We start from the raw sequence: 17,985 nt of genomic DNA, 5'->3' as shown, positions 1-17,985 counted from the left end.
TCTGATCTTTAATGAGCCCTGGTGGTGCAGTGGTTAAAATGCAGTACTGCAGGCAAACTCTGCCTTCAGCCTGGAGTTCGATCCTGATGGGGCTCAAGGTTGACTCAGCCTTCCATCCTTCCAAAGTCAGTGAAACAAATACCCAGATTAATGATGGCAATATGCAAATACATTGTAAACCACACAGAGAGTGCTGTAAAGCACTATGGGGAGGTACATAAGCCGAGGTGGCACAGTGGTTAGAGTGCAGTACTGCAGGCTACTTCAGCTGACTGCTAGCTGCAGTTCAGCAGATCGAATCTCACCGGCTCAAGGTTGACTCAGCCTTCCATCCTTCCATGGGTAAAATGAGGACCCAGATTGTTGTTGGTGGCAATATGCTGACTCTGTAAACTACTTAGAGAGGGCTGTGAAGCACTATGAAGCGGTATATAAATCTAAGTGCTATCGCTATAAGCCTAAGTGTTATTGCTGTTGTAAATGCTGTTGGAAGACTGACTCATGCTGCCTCAAATGAGGGTGTCCCATCCTTCTCACACTTGTTCTGTCCCACCTCTCTAGGTAAAGCACATGCTACGGAAGCTTCAAATTAAGCCACACTGGGTGTTCGCCCTGGATAATCTCATGGGGCAAGCGGTCCAGGCAACCTTGACCGTCCTCTTGGAAGGTAGGACAAAAGGGAGGGAGAAGAAAGTTGGTTTAGGCTTGAATATAAGAACGAGAGTAGCCCAGACATTGGAGCTGAGAACTGGAGAGAAGAATCTGTGCTCTGGCCACACATGACAGTGTCTAAAATCTATCACTTTTCAGAAACACTCAAGCCATTGTTTGGTGTCGGGTAACGTTATTTTGATCTAGGACATTTTATATGGATTGATGATGCACTTTTCTCTAGTCTAAATCAACGTTTCTCAACCTTAGCAAATTGAAGGATGTGTAGACTTCATCTCTTGGAATTCCCCAGCCAGCCTACTAAGGTTGAGAAATGCTACTCGAGATGTATAACTAGAGAAATTAGTTTTGTTAAACACTAAAGGCAGGGGCAAAGAGTCTGTTAGAGTGAGACTGAAACCATTTTGGGCAGGAGAATGGATTTAAAGGGAATTCCTGGGGAATAGATGATAAGGGCTGTTTTTCCCTATAATTACAAGGTGCAGAATGTTGCTTGTTCGTTTTAAAATAATATTGGTCTTCTACTGATGAATATGGTACTTAAGGCGATTCACTTTGTTACATTGAAGGGTTTTTCTTTTAGAAAAACAGATTGCACATCGATTAGTCTGTCAAGAAGAGAATTTTGGCACATTTTGGCTCCTTTTTTACTCTCTGTAGGAAGAACTGTTCTCTTCTAAAACTCTCTCTTCTGCATAACTTAAGGAATGTTTTTTTGTGTGTGTGTGACATCCCAATTCACCAAGATCATGTAGGACCAGTGTATCTAAAAAAAATCTTGGAGACTTTTTAAAAACTGCTCTTTCCCTCGAATGGAAATGTCTGGATTGAACCTGAAATATTTTCTTCATGACAGAATAGGTGGTTCAGTTGCCGATAGATAGATTGTGGTAGTAAACAAAAAGTAAGAACAATCTATCTATCGGCATTGGTGAATTAGCAGACACCTCCTTTGTCAGGTTTCCTGTCTCCCTTCATATAGTTGCAGAGGTATTTAATTAAAAAGAGGAGGAGGAGGAGGAGGGGCGAAATGCTGCTTGGTGCAAAGCACAGCGCCAGAAATAACTTATTTTTTGAGAGGGCCTCTGTGCCTCCTTCTGCCTATAGAAGACAATTAAAGGATGGGAGAATGTTACTCAATTCCACCTGCCCAAAATAAAGGATAAATTTGTGGGGTAAAAAGCATCTGAGGAGGTGGCAGGAGACAGCCTCCCCTGTTTTCAGCCGCTTGGAAGCCATTTTGTGGAGACGTGATTCCCCACTTCATTGACAGCCATTTTGTGAGATTATCCATCTCAGGTTTTCAAATCGCCATGCACCATCAGCTGGCAGCCATGGTCACTTCCTGCAGTTTTGGGTTCTGGCTTTGCTCACGAGTCTCACTTCACTCTTCCAGAACTCAAGGTGCAGCCGCAGAATTTGCAGAAGGAAAACCAGAATCACCCGAGCAGCAGCGAACACAAGGAGCCGCTTTTGACTCAGCAGCCCCCGACTTTGAAAAAGCAGGAGAGCGACCTCAAGGACAGTGCAGATACGCCAACGTCCGGAATTGGCACCGACACCAACAGTTGGCTGGATTCCCAGCCTCCCTTCAAGAGCCATTTGCCCCTCATGACTCAACTCAACCATCTGCAGGAAGAAACCAGAAGGTCAGTTCTTCCTGAATTGCATCCGAGATGCTGGGAGGGCTGGGATGAGCAGTAGGGTTGGAGCTGCTCTAAGCCACTGTGCAGTGGTGCAGCTAGTTAAATAGACATCAGGGATGAAATCCAGCAGGTTCTGACAAGTTCTGGAGAACCAGTAGCGGAAATTTTGAGCAGTTCAGAGAACTGGCAAATACCACCTCTGGCTGGTCCCAAGGAGGGAATGGAGCTTTTGCAATATCCTTCCCCCAGGATTGGGGAATGGGGATTTTGCAGCATCCTTCCCCTGCCACGCCCACCAAGCCACGCCCACAGAACCGGTAGTAAAAAAAATTGAATTCCACCACTGAGCCAGATTGACTTAACAACTGTGGTACTAACATAGCAATTGCACTGATTCACTTAATAAGTGGGTGTGGGAAAGGTCATAAAATGGACAAAACTCACTTAACAACTGCCTTGCTTAGCAATGGAAATTTTGTGTTCAATAGTTGTGAGTCAAGGACTGCCTGAACAGATATCTATGTCTATGGAGTTTTTCTATCATCTAGGTCGTGGTTGTCCCAAAAATGCTTTTTTTTCCCAAAAGGCAACTGGACTTTCTTGAATGTTTTTATTATTTAGCATGGTTTATCCATTATGCTCTATGAGAAAGAATCAAGCCACATTAAGGATTTAGCAATGAATACAGACCAAGTCCTGGTTTAAATCGACTCACTAATCAGGTTTTAACTTTAGGGACATGACCAGCTTATCCCGATCTTTTTGGCTCTGGCAGGTTGCAGTGGAAACTGGTAGAGAAGCAGCAGGAATGTCAGAGGCTCCTACAAGAAGCCCTGAAGATCATGGAACAGGACGCCTGGTCTCTGAAAAGGCCACAGATAATCGGTGAGGTTTTGGATATTTTAGACTAGAACCAGTGGCTGAGAGTAACATTTCTTTTCATGTGCCCAGCAAAGTTGAAGTGGAACCCCATTTAAATAGACTGGCATGGAGGCAAAGACATCAGTGGGGATGAAGAATGAAGATGGGGCTATTACCAAAGCTGTGCCCTTTTTATATTTTATGGTAAAGGTTCCCCTCGCGTATATGTGCTAGTCATTCCCAACTCTAAGGGGTGGTGCTCATCTACGTTTCAAAGCCAAATAGCCAGCGCTGTCCGAAGACGTCTCCATGGTCATGTGGCCGGCATGACTAAACGCCAAAGGTGCATGGAATGCTGTTACCGTCCCACTAAAGGCGGTCCCTATTTTTTTACTTGCATTTTTTATATGCTTTCGAACTGCTAGGTTGGCAGAAGCTGGGATAAGTAACGGGAGCTCACCCATTATGTGGCACTAGGGATTCGAACCGCTGAACTGCTGACCTTATATATTTAATATATCTACAGATAGTATTAAGATTAGAATTCAGTAGCGAAGGGGAGGGGCCTACACGTGGTTCTCGAATCTTTCACATGCAGCCTTCAGAGCAGAAGAAGCAGAAGTTTCTCTTTGAAGTCTTCTGCTTTCAGGATCATCTTTGGCCTGGTGCAACATGCAGCCCGCACAGACTGAGCTTTGCAGTGGTAGAGAAGCAAGACTTTGTCTTCTAGACTTGTGTCTCTGTTTTCAATTGTGAAGCTGCATAGCCTCTTCTGCCTGTCCTCCCAGCTTTCCGTTTCCTCCAGGAGGAGAGCTGGATACAGCTTTGGGAACAACAACAACAACAAAAACAACAACAACAAAAAAGACCATCTGAAGCGAGGAATTGTGGGGAACTGGTGAAGTGTAGTTTCAGGGAACAAAGTTGGTCCAAGAAGGACCTTTGATTTGATGTCTTTCCTTTCTGCCTTCCTAGAAATCCCTCCTTCTCCAACTCCCTGGGATCAAGAAGAAAATACTGGAGATCCCCTCCTGGCAGAGTGGTTAGAGAAACATGGTGCAGACAAAGCCACAGTGGCAGTGGTAGGTCTGATTCAGCAGCAGGTGGTATCCACATCTGCCTTTACTTCTGTTTCCCCAGATGAGTGGCATAACGGTTAGACAAAGACCAGGGGAGGCCTGCAGTCAAGACTCCATTCAACAGTGGAGCTTACTAAAATGACTTGGGGCCATTCTTGCTTGCCAATTCAACCTGTTTGGCAAGGTGATGTAAGGTGGTGGCTTTAAGAATCGATCGGGAAAAAGAAATTCCACATTCAACACTTGAGCTTGCAGGAAACCTGGGATGTTAATCAAGCCAGGCATTGAAATTATCCTCTTCTCTTCAAAGTTCTGCTACCATGGATTCACCCTGAATGATTTGCTGAAGTTGGCTACCATCGATGATCTCCGATACACCTGCATCAGGTAGGGTGGGAAGGGGCAATCATTTCAGGACCGGCATGTAAGTTTGTCTGATAAGCAAGGTTCCAAAGATAATTTTGTAGGTTTTTTTTAAATGATTTAAAATCCTGAAAAGTTTGGGTACTATTATTATGCGTGCAAGATTTAAGCATCATCACACTCATCATGCAGATGCCAGCTGCACCTGCTCCAGATAACTTGGTATTATCCATGGCACCAATGTTAGTTCTTGATTACTAAGAAGAAGAAAAAAATGCATATTTAAGCAGAACATCTCTAACATTTCAAAGAGGGTGCTGCCGTTTCTCTTTCTCCCTTGTTTGGGAGCTCCTGGGGATTGATCTTGTTTATTCTGCAATAATAGATTAAAAAAAAAAATATGCAAGCCGATTAATTCCTCTAAAAGTGGGCTGCATATCAATAAGGAGGAACTGCAGGAAGCTGTTCTGTCTCCTTCCCCACTTCAGACCCACAAGCTGGCCTTCAGCCAGTGGATTCACGGCTCTTATCAGTCCTGGCAGAGAAATCGCAGCTGTCTGTCAAAGTTCAAACAAATGACTCACATAGCAAGACTTTCAGCTCTTTTTGAAACGGTTCAGCTAGACTTTTGCTTCCCGTGGAGTGAGAGCAGTCCCAAAGCTCCTTATATATCCTGTGGGGTGGGGCTCCTGCCCCACCCTTCCTTTTGATGACACCGCCTCTCTAATCTTCTGAAGCGCGGGTCAAGCCAAGCTTGATTATTATTATCAGCTGGGTCTGAAGGCATAGCCTGGGGAAGGGAGGAATCAGGGGATGACGGCCTCATTACGTCCTCCGACTGGTCTGGTTCTGACTCCTGGAGCCAAGCCAAAGGAATCGGTGCTCCCGAGGTAAGCCTTACCGGCCCTCCCCCTCACGCTCTGAGTCACTTTTGGGCATGGGGCCAGGTTTGGGGGCTGGAGTCACAACAGAAGCTGTCTTTTGTTCTGTCCAATGTTACTTTTAACCTACCAAAAACATTCATTTCCACAGCCATAGAGATGCCAGTTGGTTAATCGGTTGTCTTCTCTTGGCAGAGGGGGAATGGTGTGCCGTATCTGGAAAGCCATCGTGGACCACAGACAAAACCTGTCCCAGCAGCAGCTACACCAGCAACCGTGAGATGAAAGAGGAAAGGAAGGCTTTGGATTTCTTTGCAAGGCCACCATCTCTGGTCGCCTGGCCCAGCTTTCTCACCAGCAGTTGAGCTATAAGGCTGGAAAGATTTTCTAACTTGTCAGTCCTCATATTGAGGTCAGAGATTGGCTTTTTAATCTTTCCTTTGGCCCAGGAAAATGACCCCCCCCAAAAAAATCACCTTCAGAGCAAACAGATTTCGGGAGAACCTCACAGAGGCTGTGAGGAAGACTTCTGCTAACTTTAGCAATATACATTATGGACTGAGGAAAAAGCAGAAAATGTTTTCTTGCTGAAAGTCCCAAAAAAGGACTGAAGAATGTTGTGATACTCTACTGTTATTAGAGAGAGTGGCTACTCCAGGATCAGGAGTCTTCTGTTGGAGCCTCATTTTGGCTACGGAGATCAGTTCGGCAATTTTGGACTGCTCTACATCTCCTCCCCTCCAAGCCTGCAATCTCTAGTACGGGGCTCAGCAACCTGCGGCTCTGGAGCCGCATGTGGCTCTTTCACTCCTTTGCTGCGGCTCCCTATCACTCAAAATATGTGTCACAACCACCAATGTGCGACACTCACCGGCACACAATTTATTGAGCTTTTCAACTCCCAGTAGGCCAACCATGGATAAATCCAAGAAAAGAAAAGTTTCAGAAGAAAACAGAATGTTTAATTCAACTACCTATGCTAGTTTTGTGGCCGCTCAAGAAATAGTCAGCCATGGGAAGGGTTTTGTGGCTCCAGGTGTTTTCTTTTCTGTGGGGAACAGATCCAAATGGCTCTTTTGAGTGTTTAAAGTTGCGGACCCCTGCTCTAGCACAAACCCAGCAATGCAGCTGTAGGAGTTGGGTGGTGCATTAGTGAAGTGAGACACACTGCAAGTCAGGCTTTAAGGCAGGGGTCTCCAACCTTGGTCCCTTTAAGGCTTGTGGACTTCAACTCCCAGAGTCCCTCAGCCAGCAAAGCTGGCTGAGGAACTCTGGGAGTTGAAGTCCACAAGCCTTAAAGGAACCAAGGTTGGAGACCCCTGCTTTAAGGGACCTATAGAAAGTAAAGAGGAGTTTTAATGGGACGGTTTATGTTTCTCTGGATCTCTACAAGGAACGAAGGTGGGGTGTGCAGAGAAGCTCAATAAAAATTGTTATTTAAAAATATAGTATGAATCATTGACCATGTGCATGGAGAACACTGGAAATGGGCAAAGGTGACCATAAGGGAGTTTATTTCCTTGAAATAAAGTGGGTGCTCTAGCCATCCCAGCGTGGAGGTTTTTTCACAAGAGTTCTGTAGAAGCCCCTTAAATCGGTAAGAAGAGGCAGACTTCACGTATCAATACAGTATATTATTCTGCCTTTGTCTCAGGACCCATAGCTTTTTTTCGGCATCAGGAACCTGATCCTAGAAAAAAAATCTCTCAAAACCAAGGAGGGTTGTAACAAGGGTACAGTCATCAATTTGCCACCAGGCTAATCCTTCCTGATAGCAGAGGAATCCTCAGCCAAAGGCTAGGATGAAGTCCTTGAAGTCAGGTTGGTCCTCAAGGGAAGAGCCGCTTCCACCCACTGTCGAGGTTGCTTGAATACCATCTCCCAGGTGTGGCGCTCTTCCTCTGTTGAATCCATCCATGGGACTGGTAGACCATAGCTGTTTCCTGCATTAAAAGCACAGTCTCCAGTCAGAGCTTACCTTATATATACACATATGAAGAACAGTTGCAGGAACTGGGGTATGTCTAGTTTAATGAAAAGAAGGACTAGAGGTGACATGATAGCAGTGTTCCAATATCTCAGGGGCTGCCTCAAAGAAGAGGGAGTCAAACTATTCTCCAAAGCACCTGAGGACAGGACAATAAGTGGAAACTAATCAAGGAGAGAAGCAACTTAGAACTAAGGAGAAATTTCCTGACAGTTAGAACAATTAATAAGTTGAAGTCTGCCAAGCTTAAAGTTATCAAGGTTGGAGACCCCTGTTCTAGATGACACTTACTTTGGTGTTGGGTTACTGCTCTAGAACAAGCAGGAGAGAGTTGATTTCTGGAAAACTGACAGAATTTACCCCAGACTGACATGGAACAGAGAAGGAATGGAACATTGTGAAGTTCTCCAGTTTTCTCTTTCCAAAACAATAGGCTTTGTACTTCCATCCTTCGTTACCTTAATGCTTTGGTGTCTCACCTGTGCCAAGACTCAACCGGATGCCTCCAAGCCGATGCTTCGAGAAAGTTTCCCGCTGCCACACAGTGAATTCAGCACATGCCTCTGCTAAGTCCTTAACCTCAAAGCCATCGTAGACCATAGTGTGATTGAAAGTGGGGTTGAGATTCTTTTTCACAATTCGGGTTTTCTGGCGGCTCAACTTGGTGTCATCGGGGAGGATGTAGCTAGAAGAGGATAAGGAGATAAGATGGATATTTTTGAAGTTTCAGCCTGAACTGGACAGGTAAAAGTTCTTCCAATTTGGAAGCTGTTCTTTTAATAATAGCCAAGCTTCCAAGTTCCTGGTTTGTGTTGTGGTCCGCCAGCAGCCTGCGGAGCTGGCAATAGAGTCAGATAGTGATGAGGTTGAGGAAGAGCGTGGGCCAGTCCTGGAGGCTGGGGAAGGCCCGGATGAGGGCTCTGCGTCGGAGGCTGAGGTGGGGCCAGGGCCAACGGGGAGTGATGTGTGGACTCCAGAGCCTCCAGAGGCTGACAGTAGTGAGGCAGAGGAACAGGAGGAGCCTGTTCCTAATGCACGCATGAGAAGAGCTGCCAGAAGGCAAGTGCAGCTCAAGCACAGAGGACAACTCAGGAGTAGGGCCAAGAGATGATTGGCCCCTCCCATAAGGTTTAAAACAGACCAGCAACAGCGTTTGGGCTTTGCCGGAAAACAATGTTGGTAGCTGCTGCTGCTTGCATTTATTTTTGTATCGGTGTCTTCTGAACTTTTGCAAAGAAAGGCCTTTGGCAGTTTGCTTAATTGGACCAAGGTTGGTTATAGGACTGAGGAATTTGTGTTGGGAGGAATTTGCTTTAATTTAGTTGAACTACGCTGGGAATGAAGTAATTCTCAGCTGTTCAAATAAAGTTTGTTTTTACACTGACTGAGTTTCCTACGACATACTGGGGCCTGGGTCACAACAGTTTGCTGTTTTCAAACTAATACAGTGCAAGCTGAGCTCTTTGCAGGGATAGTTAGTCCATTGAATATAGTACAGTAGACTTTTTCAGGGAGGGTTGAACATTGAGAAATCAGGGCTCAAACTAACTAATCCAAACTAATAACATCTTTTATTTAACAAAAAGCAGCTCTGAGTTAGGATGTGTGTATGAGCTGGATCAAGACTGTTACAAAGAGGAATCAAGCCTTTCTCCCCAGGATTTTTCTTCCTTATAAAGTTTTTGCCACTACAATTAATCTTCTATTTATGATATATACTCTTCTTAGATGGACATTCTAGCATTGGGATTACGTGTGTGTGTGTGTGTGTGTGTGTGTATAGTCAACCTAAAATGTAATGTTCATTCCAATCACATCAGATTCCACTACCTTTCTTTGAAAGGTTGACCCAACAAATCACACAGTTGTCTAGTCACATCTAAAGAGAAGCTGCCCATCCATTGACAAGGGTGTCTGAATTCCATCAGGTTCACCGAGTCTAGAGTTGAAAATTATCCAAGTGCACCATTGCGCAAACATCCATCAAGACTACTATTCTGTGTCATGCAGGAGCCCATCCAACAGACACAACCAATAGATTACTAGGACACAACAATGGGGATTCCTTAACTGCACAACACAGAGACAGGCTTAACCATAATTTGCTTTGATTTCGTTGAACTATGCTGGGAATGAAGTAATTCTCAGCTGTTCGAATAAAGTTTGTTTGTTTTTACACTGACTGAGTTTCCTACTACCTACTCAGGCCTGGGTCACAACATTCAGTTTCTTAGCCAACCCAAATCTTTCCCCATGACAAGAGACTTACAACCACTGATAGTTACCATTGAACGAAGGTATCTACTGTGGTTCCCCACCGAGGTACAAGGTTCTCTGCATTCTTGACCCACATATGGAGTTCTCCGGTGGGAGGAAGTCCTGGCTCTGTAATACAATTGTGTTAGGAAAGGGGACTCTGGAAGGCGGATCTTCCACCCTCAACATAATGCCAACCTCTAGTTCAATATTCCTCCTTAGCCCAAACCATCCAAAGATTGCAGATCCGTGTCACTTACTCAGGAGTGGGCTTCAAAAATTTTAGCAACTGTCCAGTTGCTGGCCATGGTGAGCGTGGCCATGGTGAGCGTGGCCATGGTGAGCGTGGCCTAGTCGGCCACCTGCACCATGGCAGGGCGGGCATTTTTGCCCTCCCCGGGCTCTGGAGGCTTTCCTCAAATCTCTGGGAGGGCAAAAACGGGCTTCCCAGGCTCCGGAGGCCCGTTTCCGGCCTTCCTGAACTTCCGGTAGGCCTGTTTTTTGCCCTCTCCGAGCCTCCGCGTGCGCCCTGCACTTACCTGCATCCAAAACGTGCTGTGCGGGGACTCCTGGGAGGGGAGGGGCAGGGTGGGTGGGACCAGCCAGGAGTGGGATTTGGGGGTTCTCCGAACTGCACAGAATCTTAGCTAGAGGTTCTTCCGAACCCCTGCGAACCTCCAGCAGCCCATCGCTGGACTTACTCTAGATTTTAGAACCCGAGCTTCTTCCAGTGCCCAGAGTGGATTAACTAATGATTTCTGGAGTCAAAGTCCCTTGGATTCCTCCCAAAACAATGAACTGTTATTCTTTAAGGTATCATAAAACAAGTTTATTTGAGCACAAATGCCTGCCAGTGACAGGGGACTGTAGTCTGCAAAAGCAGTAATAAATATGTTGGTTTTCAAGTGCCAGAAGCATTTGATTTTTTTTCTCGCAGCAACATCTCTGGAACATGTTATCCCAAGAAACCTGAAAATCAGCCCCCCCCTTTTTTTTTGCACTGTCCTAGAACTGGAAGAGAGGGCTTCCTCCCTTTTAAAGCCAGTGGGGAGAAAGACCACCGATTGAGCCAGTGGTGAAATGCTACCGGTTCGGGGCGGTTCGCCCAAACCGATAGTGAAAATGCTTTAAAAGTAAAAAAAAAGTTTCAACGATGGTGCAGCACAACTGATCATCTGAACTATTTTTTTTTTTACTTTTTTAAAGCATTTTTTAACTACCAGTTTGGGCAATAGGTAATAAAAAGATGCTTTTAAAAAGCTTTAAAAAGAGGTTCTGGCAATCAGCTGTGCTGCACGATTGTGGGAACTATTTTTTAAAAAACTTTTTAAAGCATTTTTTTTACTACCTATTGCCCAAACTGGTATTTTTGTGTAAAGTATGATAGTTTGTTTTTGAGTGCAGGGGCCATTTTGTGTGAAGTCCAGCTGCTTTTGCATTGTGTGCGAGTCAGTTGTGTAGCTTTTGTGTTATTTTTGTGTAAACCCGGTCACATGTCCACCAAGCCACGCCCACCGAACCAGTAAGGAAAATTTTTGAATTTCACCACTGAATTGAGCCAAATAAAACTGTTTCCCCTTCTCCCCAAACATCAGGTTTTTTAAAAAGTGATGGATCAGCTGCATTTCATCCAACCCCACTTACTAGTAAGAATTGTTTCTTCTTATTCTTTTTTTTTTTTTTGGCTATTTTTTTTTGGCTATTCTATCTTGATTTAGAGTACCCCTCTCTACAGTAAGTCTTAGAATTATCTCAGCATTTCTGCCTGTATTAAAAACTTGCAAATTTGAAAGTGCAGAGAAGAGCAACAAAGATGACGAGGGGGTCTGGAAGCTAAATGGTACGACGAAGAGTTGAAGAGGGAACTAAGTATGCCTAGCCTAATGAAGAGAAGAATGAAGGGGTGACATGATAGCAGTCTTCCAATACTTGAGGGGGCTCTCACAGAGAAGAGGGGGTGGACTTATTATCCAAAGCACCAGAGAGCAGGACAAGAAACAATGGGTGGAGAGATCCTGGAACTTAAAGAGAGATCCTGGAACTAAGACTAAATTCCCTGACAGAACAATTAATGGAGCAGCTTGCCTCCTAGAGTTGAGCGTACTCCATCATTGGAGGTTTTCAAGAAACAATTGGACAACCATTGTTCAGGATAGAATGAGGTCGCCTGCCTTTATTTATTTATATTTCATGTTTCTAGACCGCCCATCTCCTTCAAGAAGAGGCTCTTGGTTAGAGGGTTCGGCTGGTAACCACCAAGATCTCTTCCAGTCTTATGACTCTATGAAATACTAGTTTTATTCATTCTCATGACTCTATTTGAGGTCAGTTAGGATATGATTCCTTTGGGAGTCATAATGGTGATTATTCAAGGTTGACTCAGCCTCCCATCCTTCCAAGGTGGGTAAAATGAGGACCCAGATTGTTGGGGGCAAGAGTCTGACTCCGTAAACCGTTTAGAGAGGGCTGTAAAGCACTATGAAGTGGTATATAAGCCTAAGTGCTATTGCTATTGCCCTTCCTTCCTTCCTTCCTTCCTTCCTTCCTTCCTTCCCTCCCTCCCTCCCTCCCTCCCTCCCTCCCAGTGGTTAGAATGCAGTATTACAGGCTAACTCTGCCCACTGCCAGGGGTTCGATCCTGATTGGCTCAAGGTTGACTTATCCTTCCATCCTTCCGAGGTGGGTAAAATGAGAACCCAGATTGTTGGGGGCAAGAGGCTGACTCTGTAACCCACTTAGAGAGGGCTGTAAAATACTGTGAAGCGGTATATAAGTCAAAGTGCTATGGCTATTGCAGAAGGAATGGACATTTCCATTCCAGTCTGAAACCATAGCAGGTAAAGGAGAATGCCTTAAAAAAAAACCCAGGGATCCTTAAATCTCACCTTCTGATCCAGCTGGAATAAATTTCAGGGCCAGGTTGAGTTTACCATGGTTGGAGACCATATCTGTTGTAGCAGGAATCTGAAAAAGCGGAAAGGAGAAATTCAGCCAACAGCAGGAATGTGGTTATGAGTTCTAAGGTTCCTTCTTTCTATATAATTCATTCATTCATTCAATCAATCAATCATTGAATGCAATTTATTGTGGGCAAATACAGTACAGATAATAAACAAATAAAATTTAAGACAGAGTTAAAATACATTTGTAAAATAACCTATCGGGCAGCTAGTATAGGAAATCCAGGATGTAGCCTATGCTAAATTATAATGTAAACACTAAAATTATATTAAGCATGATATCTAAAATTTACTATAACATTCTAGGAAAACACTGCTCCAAAAATGGTTGTAGGTTTGCAAGAACTTCAGGCAAATTGCACAAGTCTCTAGAGATGCTTCTAATTGCATTGTATAGTGATGGCGAACCTATGGCATGGGTGCCACAGGTGGCACGCAGTGCTCTCTTTGGACACGCGAGCCATCACCCCAGTTCAGCTCCACTGCGCATATATGTGCGCTTCCCGTCGGCCAGCTGGTCGTTAGGTCTCTGCCGTGCATGCGCTAGGACGGGGCGTGTGCACAGGGGGCCATGTGTGCATGCACGGGAGTGGCCTGCATACAGAGAGCATATGCGGGGGCAGCGTGCGCATTGCATTTTGGGGGTTTGGGCACTCTTGCTTTGGGCACTCCGTCCGGAAACGTTTAGCCTACACTGGTATAGGTAATGCCCACAATGTAGGCAAACATTGGACAATTTTATTCAATCAGGCATTCACTGAAAATATTGGAATTGTAACTAGTGGGAGGGTATGTGGAAGAAAGGGTTGAAATTTTCATTGAATTATCATTTTAAAGAGATTTTTTATAAAATGATGGGACAAAGAATCAGGACCAGGGGTGAAATCCAGCAGGTTCTGACAGATTCTGGAGAACCGGTAGCAGAAATTTTGAGTGATTTGGAGAACCAGCAAATACCACCTCTGGCTGGCCCCAGAATGGGGTGGGAATGGAGGTTTTGCAATATCTTTCCCCCAGGAGTGGGATGGGAATAGAGATTTTGCAGTATCCTCCCCTGCCACACCCACCAAGCCACACCACGCCCACCAAGTCACACCTACAGAATTGGTAGTAAAAAAAATTGGATTTCACCACTGATAGGACCATACATTAAGTTCCAATTAAGATTTATTGCTCAAGCCTATAAATAAATATCTAGTCAACTAATGGTCAGCACTAAACTGGCACTAGATAATAGTCAATGGAATTCAAAAGGGGGCTGGATTTGGGAGCGTTTATGAACATGTAACAATTCTAGGCTAAGTCCTCCCATGGCTCCACCCCCAGGCTCTGCCTCTTCTTCTCCAGCGGTATCACTGGATAAATTGTCAAAAGTGCATGACTTGAAATATTTGTTGGAAATGTAATCAAACCGAAGGAACATTCTTTCATCTTTAGCGGACATGCCACAAAGCTAGAAAATATTGGGCTCAACGAAGCATGTTGATGCAGAAGATTTAAAAGTGAATGTACAATTCAAATCAGAGGCTTTAGTTTTGGATTTAATGGACAAACAAATGGAAACATATGGAACTTTTTTTAATATGTGATCTTGGCAGTGAGATTTTTTATATGCTTAAAGCTGGAAGAACCTATAAATACCCATAATGGGGAAAAAATGGATGGTGAAGCTGATAGAATTGGCAGAGATGAAAAAAACTGATGAAAGAAAAGACAAAATTTGACAAATTTTATTTCTACTTGAAAATCATTTTTTGGACTTTTTGTGAGAAACTGAAATGACAATTAAACTTTGGGTACGAGTTTGATGTATTTTTTAAAATCTATATCTGTACCAAAGAAAGTTGGAAGTCAGTCTTTTTCTATCTTTTTACTGTTTTTCCCCACTCTCTTCTCCTCACTTTTACCTCTTTTCTTTCCTGAGCTTTTTTTTTTCCAAATCTTTTCCTGTTTATCTTTGTACATTTTTTGAAAATCAATAATATTATACGAAAGAAAATGTTGCAATTACATTCTCAGAATCACCACTCAACATGGCGATTCTGGGAACTGCAATTCTAGCGCAGGGGTCTCCAGCCTTAGTAACTTTAAGGTTTGTGGAATTCTGGGAGTTGAAGTCCACAAACCTTAAAGTTACTAAGGTTGGAGACTCCTCTCCTAGCGTATCTGTGTGCAGGGTTACAGTTTGGGGGGAAGGCTGCTGGGGACTATTATGGGAAATTCAACAGGGACCCTATGGGAAGCCCTAACTAGCCCCGCCTAATGGATAGGCTGGCAAGCTGGGGATATGGGAGCTGTCCAGGGTCAGCTGGTGCTGATGTAAACCCAGAGCAGTGGCACAATGGATATGTATGTGCAATGGTGGGCCCGGCCCACTCAATTCCTGGCAAATAGATGTGGAAGAAATGGAGGTAGTTACAGATTTTATTTTCCTGGGCTGCAAGATCACCGCAGGTGGGAACTGCAGCCAAGAAATTAAAAGACACTTGCTCCTGGGGAGAAAAGCTACGGCAAATCTAGACAGCATACAAAAATGCAGAGACATCACCCTGCCAACAAAAGTGTGTATAGTTAAGGCTATGGTTTTCCCAGCTGCAATGTATGGCTGTGAAAGTTGGACCCTAAGAAAGGCTGAGCGCCAAAGAATTGAGGCCTTTGAACTCTGGTGCTGGAGAAGACTCCTGCGAGGCCCTTGGACTGCAAGATGAACAAACCGGTCAGTCCTAGAGGAGACCAACCCTGACTGCTCTTTAGAAGGTCAGATCCTGAAGATGAAACTCAAATACTTTGGCCACCTAATGAGAAGGAAGGACTCATTGGAGAAGAGCCTAATGGTGGGAAAGATTGAGGGCAAAAGAAGAAGGGGACAACAGAGAACGAGGTGGCTGGATGGAGTCACTGAAGCATGAGCTTAAATGGACTCCAGAGGATGATAGAGGACAGGAAGGCCTAGAGGAACGTTGTCCATGGGGTCGCGATGGGTCAGACACGACTAACTAACAACAACAATGCAATGGTGACGTTGAACAGCAATTTCCTCCCCCTGTTCTCTGGTTTTTTTCCCCCAAGTAGATCCTCAAGGAGCAGCTTTATATGGTAAGTAAAAAATGTAAATGGTCATATGCATATTTGTCTACATGTGCAATACTTCTCTAGGACAATTGTGAACACGTGACCTTCTTTACGATTTATATTGTTTCATTTAGTTCCCTAGTATGATTTATGTTGATTGCTTATTTAGAGTTCTATGACTATCACTAAGGGTTGTGTCTTATGATTTATGATGAATGTTTATGATGACTATGATCATGATTTATCACTCATAGCTTTTATGTACACGGAGAGCAGTACACCGAAGAAAAATTCCTTGTGTGCCAGTCACATTGGCCAATAAAGAATTCTATTCTATAAACTAGACACAAGAACAGTTTCTTCCTGAATGCCATCTCTCTGCTAAACAACAGAAAGATCTTGACAGACTTGAACATTGGGCATTATCTAACAAAATGAAATTCAACAGTGAAAAAAATAAGGTTCTACATTTAGGCCAAAAAAATAAAATGCACAAGTACCGTATATGTGGTACCTTGCTCAATAGTAGTAACTGTGAGAGGGATCTTGGAGTCCTAGTGGACAACCATTTAGATATGAGCCAGCAGTGTGCAGCAGCTGCCAAAAAAGCCAACACAGTTCTGGGCTGCATAAACAGAGGGATAGAATCAAGATCACGTGAAGTGTTAATACCACTTTATAATGCCTTGGTAAGGCCACACTTGGAATATTGCATTCAGTTTTGGTCGCCACGATGTAAAAAGGATGTTGAGACTCTAGAAAGAGTGCAGAGAAGAGCAACAAAGATGATTAGGGGACTGGAGGCTAAAACATATGAAGAACGGTTGCGGGAACTGGTATGCCTAGTTTAATGAAAAGAAGGACTAGGGGAGACATGATAGCAGTGTTCCAATATCTCAGGGGCTGCCACAAAGAAGAGGGAGTCAAACTATTCTCCAAAGCACCTGAGGGTAGAACAAGAAGCAATGGGTGGAAACTAATCAAGGAGAGAAGCAACTTAGAACTAAGGAGAAATTTCCTGACAGTTAGAACAATTAATCAGTGGAACAACTTGCCTGCAGAAGTTGTAAATGCTCCAACACTGGAAATTTTTAAGAAAATGTTGGATAGCCATTTGTCTGAAATGGTGTAGGGTTTCCTGCCTGGGCAGGGGGTTGGACTAGAAGACCTCCAAGATCCCTTCCAACTCTGATATTATTATTATTATTATAAATAATTCCCTCAACACTGTCAAACTATTTACCAAATCTGCACTACTATTAATCTTATCGTTCCCATCACCCATCTCCTTCCACTTATGACTGTATGACTGTAACTATATTGCTTGTATCGTTACCATTTATATTGATATTGATTGGTTCCTGATTGCTTATTTGTACCCTATGACTATCATTATGTGTTGTACCTTATGATTCTTGATGATCTTTTCTTTATATACAGTGAGAGCATCTGCACCAAGACAAATTCCTTGTGTGTCCAATAACACTTGGTCAATAAAAAATTCTATTCCATTCCATTCCATTCCATTCTATTCCATTCTATTTCATTCTATTCTCAGGATTGCTCAGATCGGACACAGAATGCAAGGCTATTCTTGTGAATCACATAACATTTTCTTACTATATAGCACATCAATGATAGAAGATATGGGGTTTCTTATTGAGGCTGACTCAATTGCATAACTATGCAAGCAGCATCCAGCAAATGCACACAAGAGCTTCACCCCTCTTTTTGTCCTCCTATGCTTGCTTGCTTTATGGCCTAATTGCTACACCATTAATTATCTTCCTGCCTGCATTAGAATTGCTTCTCCTAATAAGAAAGCATGACTATACTAAGCCTTGGCTAGGCACCTAGGCATTATGACATTCCCCAAAGAGTTAATCAAGGACTTAATAAAAAAAATAGCACCTTCCGTTGGCTAGGCAACCTTGATCTCCTTTTGATTGTCTTCAGATCCTCTTCTCCTGCTGAGCCAAGTGCATAGATCCCATGCCTTGTCATTCGCCTCCTGATTTCTCTGTTAACTTGTTTTCAGTGATCTTGAATTACCCTGGAAATTATCTCTGTTCAGCAGCTCATGACTGTAATTTCATTGTTGTTTGCTAGTCATTTTCTCTTAGTTTCTCTTCCCTCTCTGAATCCAATTTCAACATTACTAACTTCCCGTTAGCTTCTTAGACCATTTCAGCTTTCCCTTCCCTGGAG

General features: G+C 43.8%; 2 protein-coding genes across 7 annotated transcripts in view; one reads left to right on the top strand and one right to left on the bottom strand.

Moving 5' to 3' along the window:
• MAP3K6 (mitogen-activated protein kinase kinase kinase 6) overlaps positions 1 to 6,732 on the top strand; it is a 77,252-nt gene extending 70,520 nt beyond the window's left edge. Inside the window, exons 24-29 of the mRNA XM_058196505.1 lie at positions 562 to 667; positions 2,069 to 2,321; positions 3,094 to 3,203; positions 4,155 to 4,261; positions 4,569 to 4,645; positions 5,698 to 6,732. Of these exons, the coding sequence (XP_058052488.1) occupies positions 562 to 667; positions 2,069 to 2,321; positions 3,094 to 3,203; positions 4,155 to 4,261; positions 4,569 to 4,645; positions 5,698 to 5,782 (738 nt within the window). The 3' untranslated portion in view covers positions 5,783 to 6,732. The remainder of the gene's footprint in view (positions 1 to 561; positions 668 to 2,068; positions 2,322 to 3,093; positions 3,204 to 4,154; positions 4,262 to 4,568; positions 4,646 to 5,697) is intronic.
• A 257-nt stretch (positions 6,733 to 6,989) lies between these two features.
• SYTL1 (synaptotagmin like 1) overlaps positions 6,990 to 17,985 on the bottom strand; it is a 79,056-nt gene continuing 68,060 nt past the window's right edge. For 5 of the 6 annotated variants that reach the window (XM_058196506.1, XM_058196512.1, XM_058196508.1 and 2 more), the window contains exons 13-15: positions 9,775 to 9,874; positions 7,969 to 8,174; positions 6,990 to 7,445 (exon numbers count right to left, since the gene is read on the bottom strand). In XM_058196506.1, coding sequence (XP_058052489.1) covers positions 7,300 to 7,445; positions 7,969 to 8,174; positions 9,775 to 9,874 — 452 coding nt within the window. In that variant the 3' untranslated portion in view covers positions 6,990 to 7,299. Of the gene's footprint in view, positions 7,446 to 7,968; positions 8,175 to 9,774; positions 9,875 to 12,630; positions 12,710 to 17,985 lie in introns of all 6 variants that reach the window. The other variant, XM_058196507.1, reaches the window with a different exon arrangement.

The sequence above is a fragment of the Ahaetulla prasina genome, chromosome 10, assembly GCF_028640845.1.
Source record: "Ahaetulla prasina isolate Xishuangbanna chromosome 10, ASM2864084v1, whole genome shotgun sequence".
Taxonomy (NCBI): Eukaryota; Metazoa; Chordata; class Lepidosauria; order Squamata; family Colubridae; genus Ahaetulla; species Ahaetulla prasina.
This window is presented reverse-complemented; position numbering and strand designations above follow the sequence as displayed.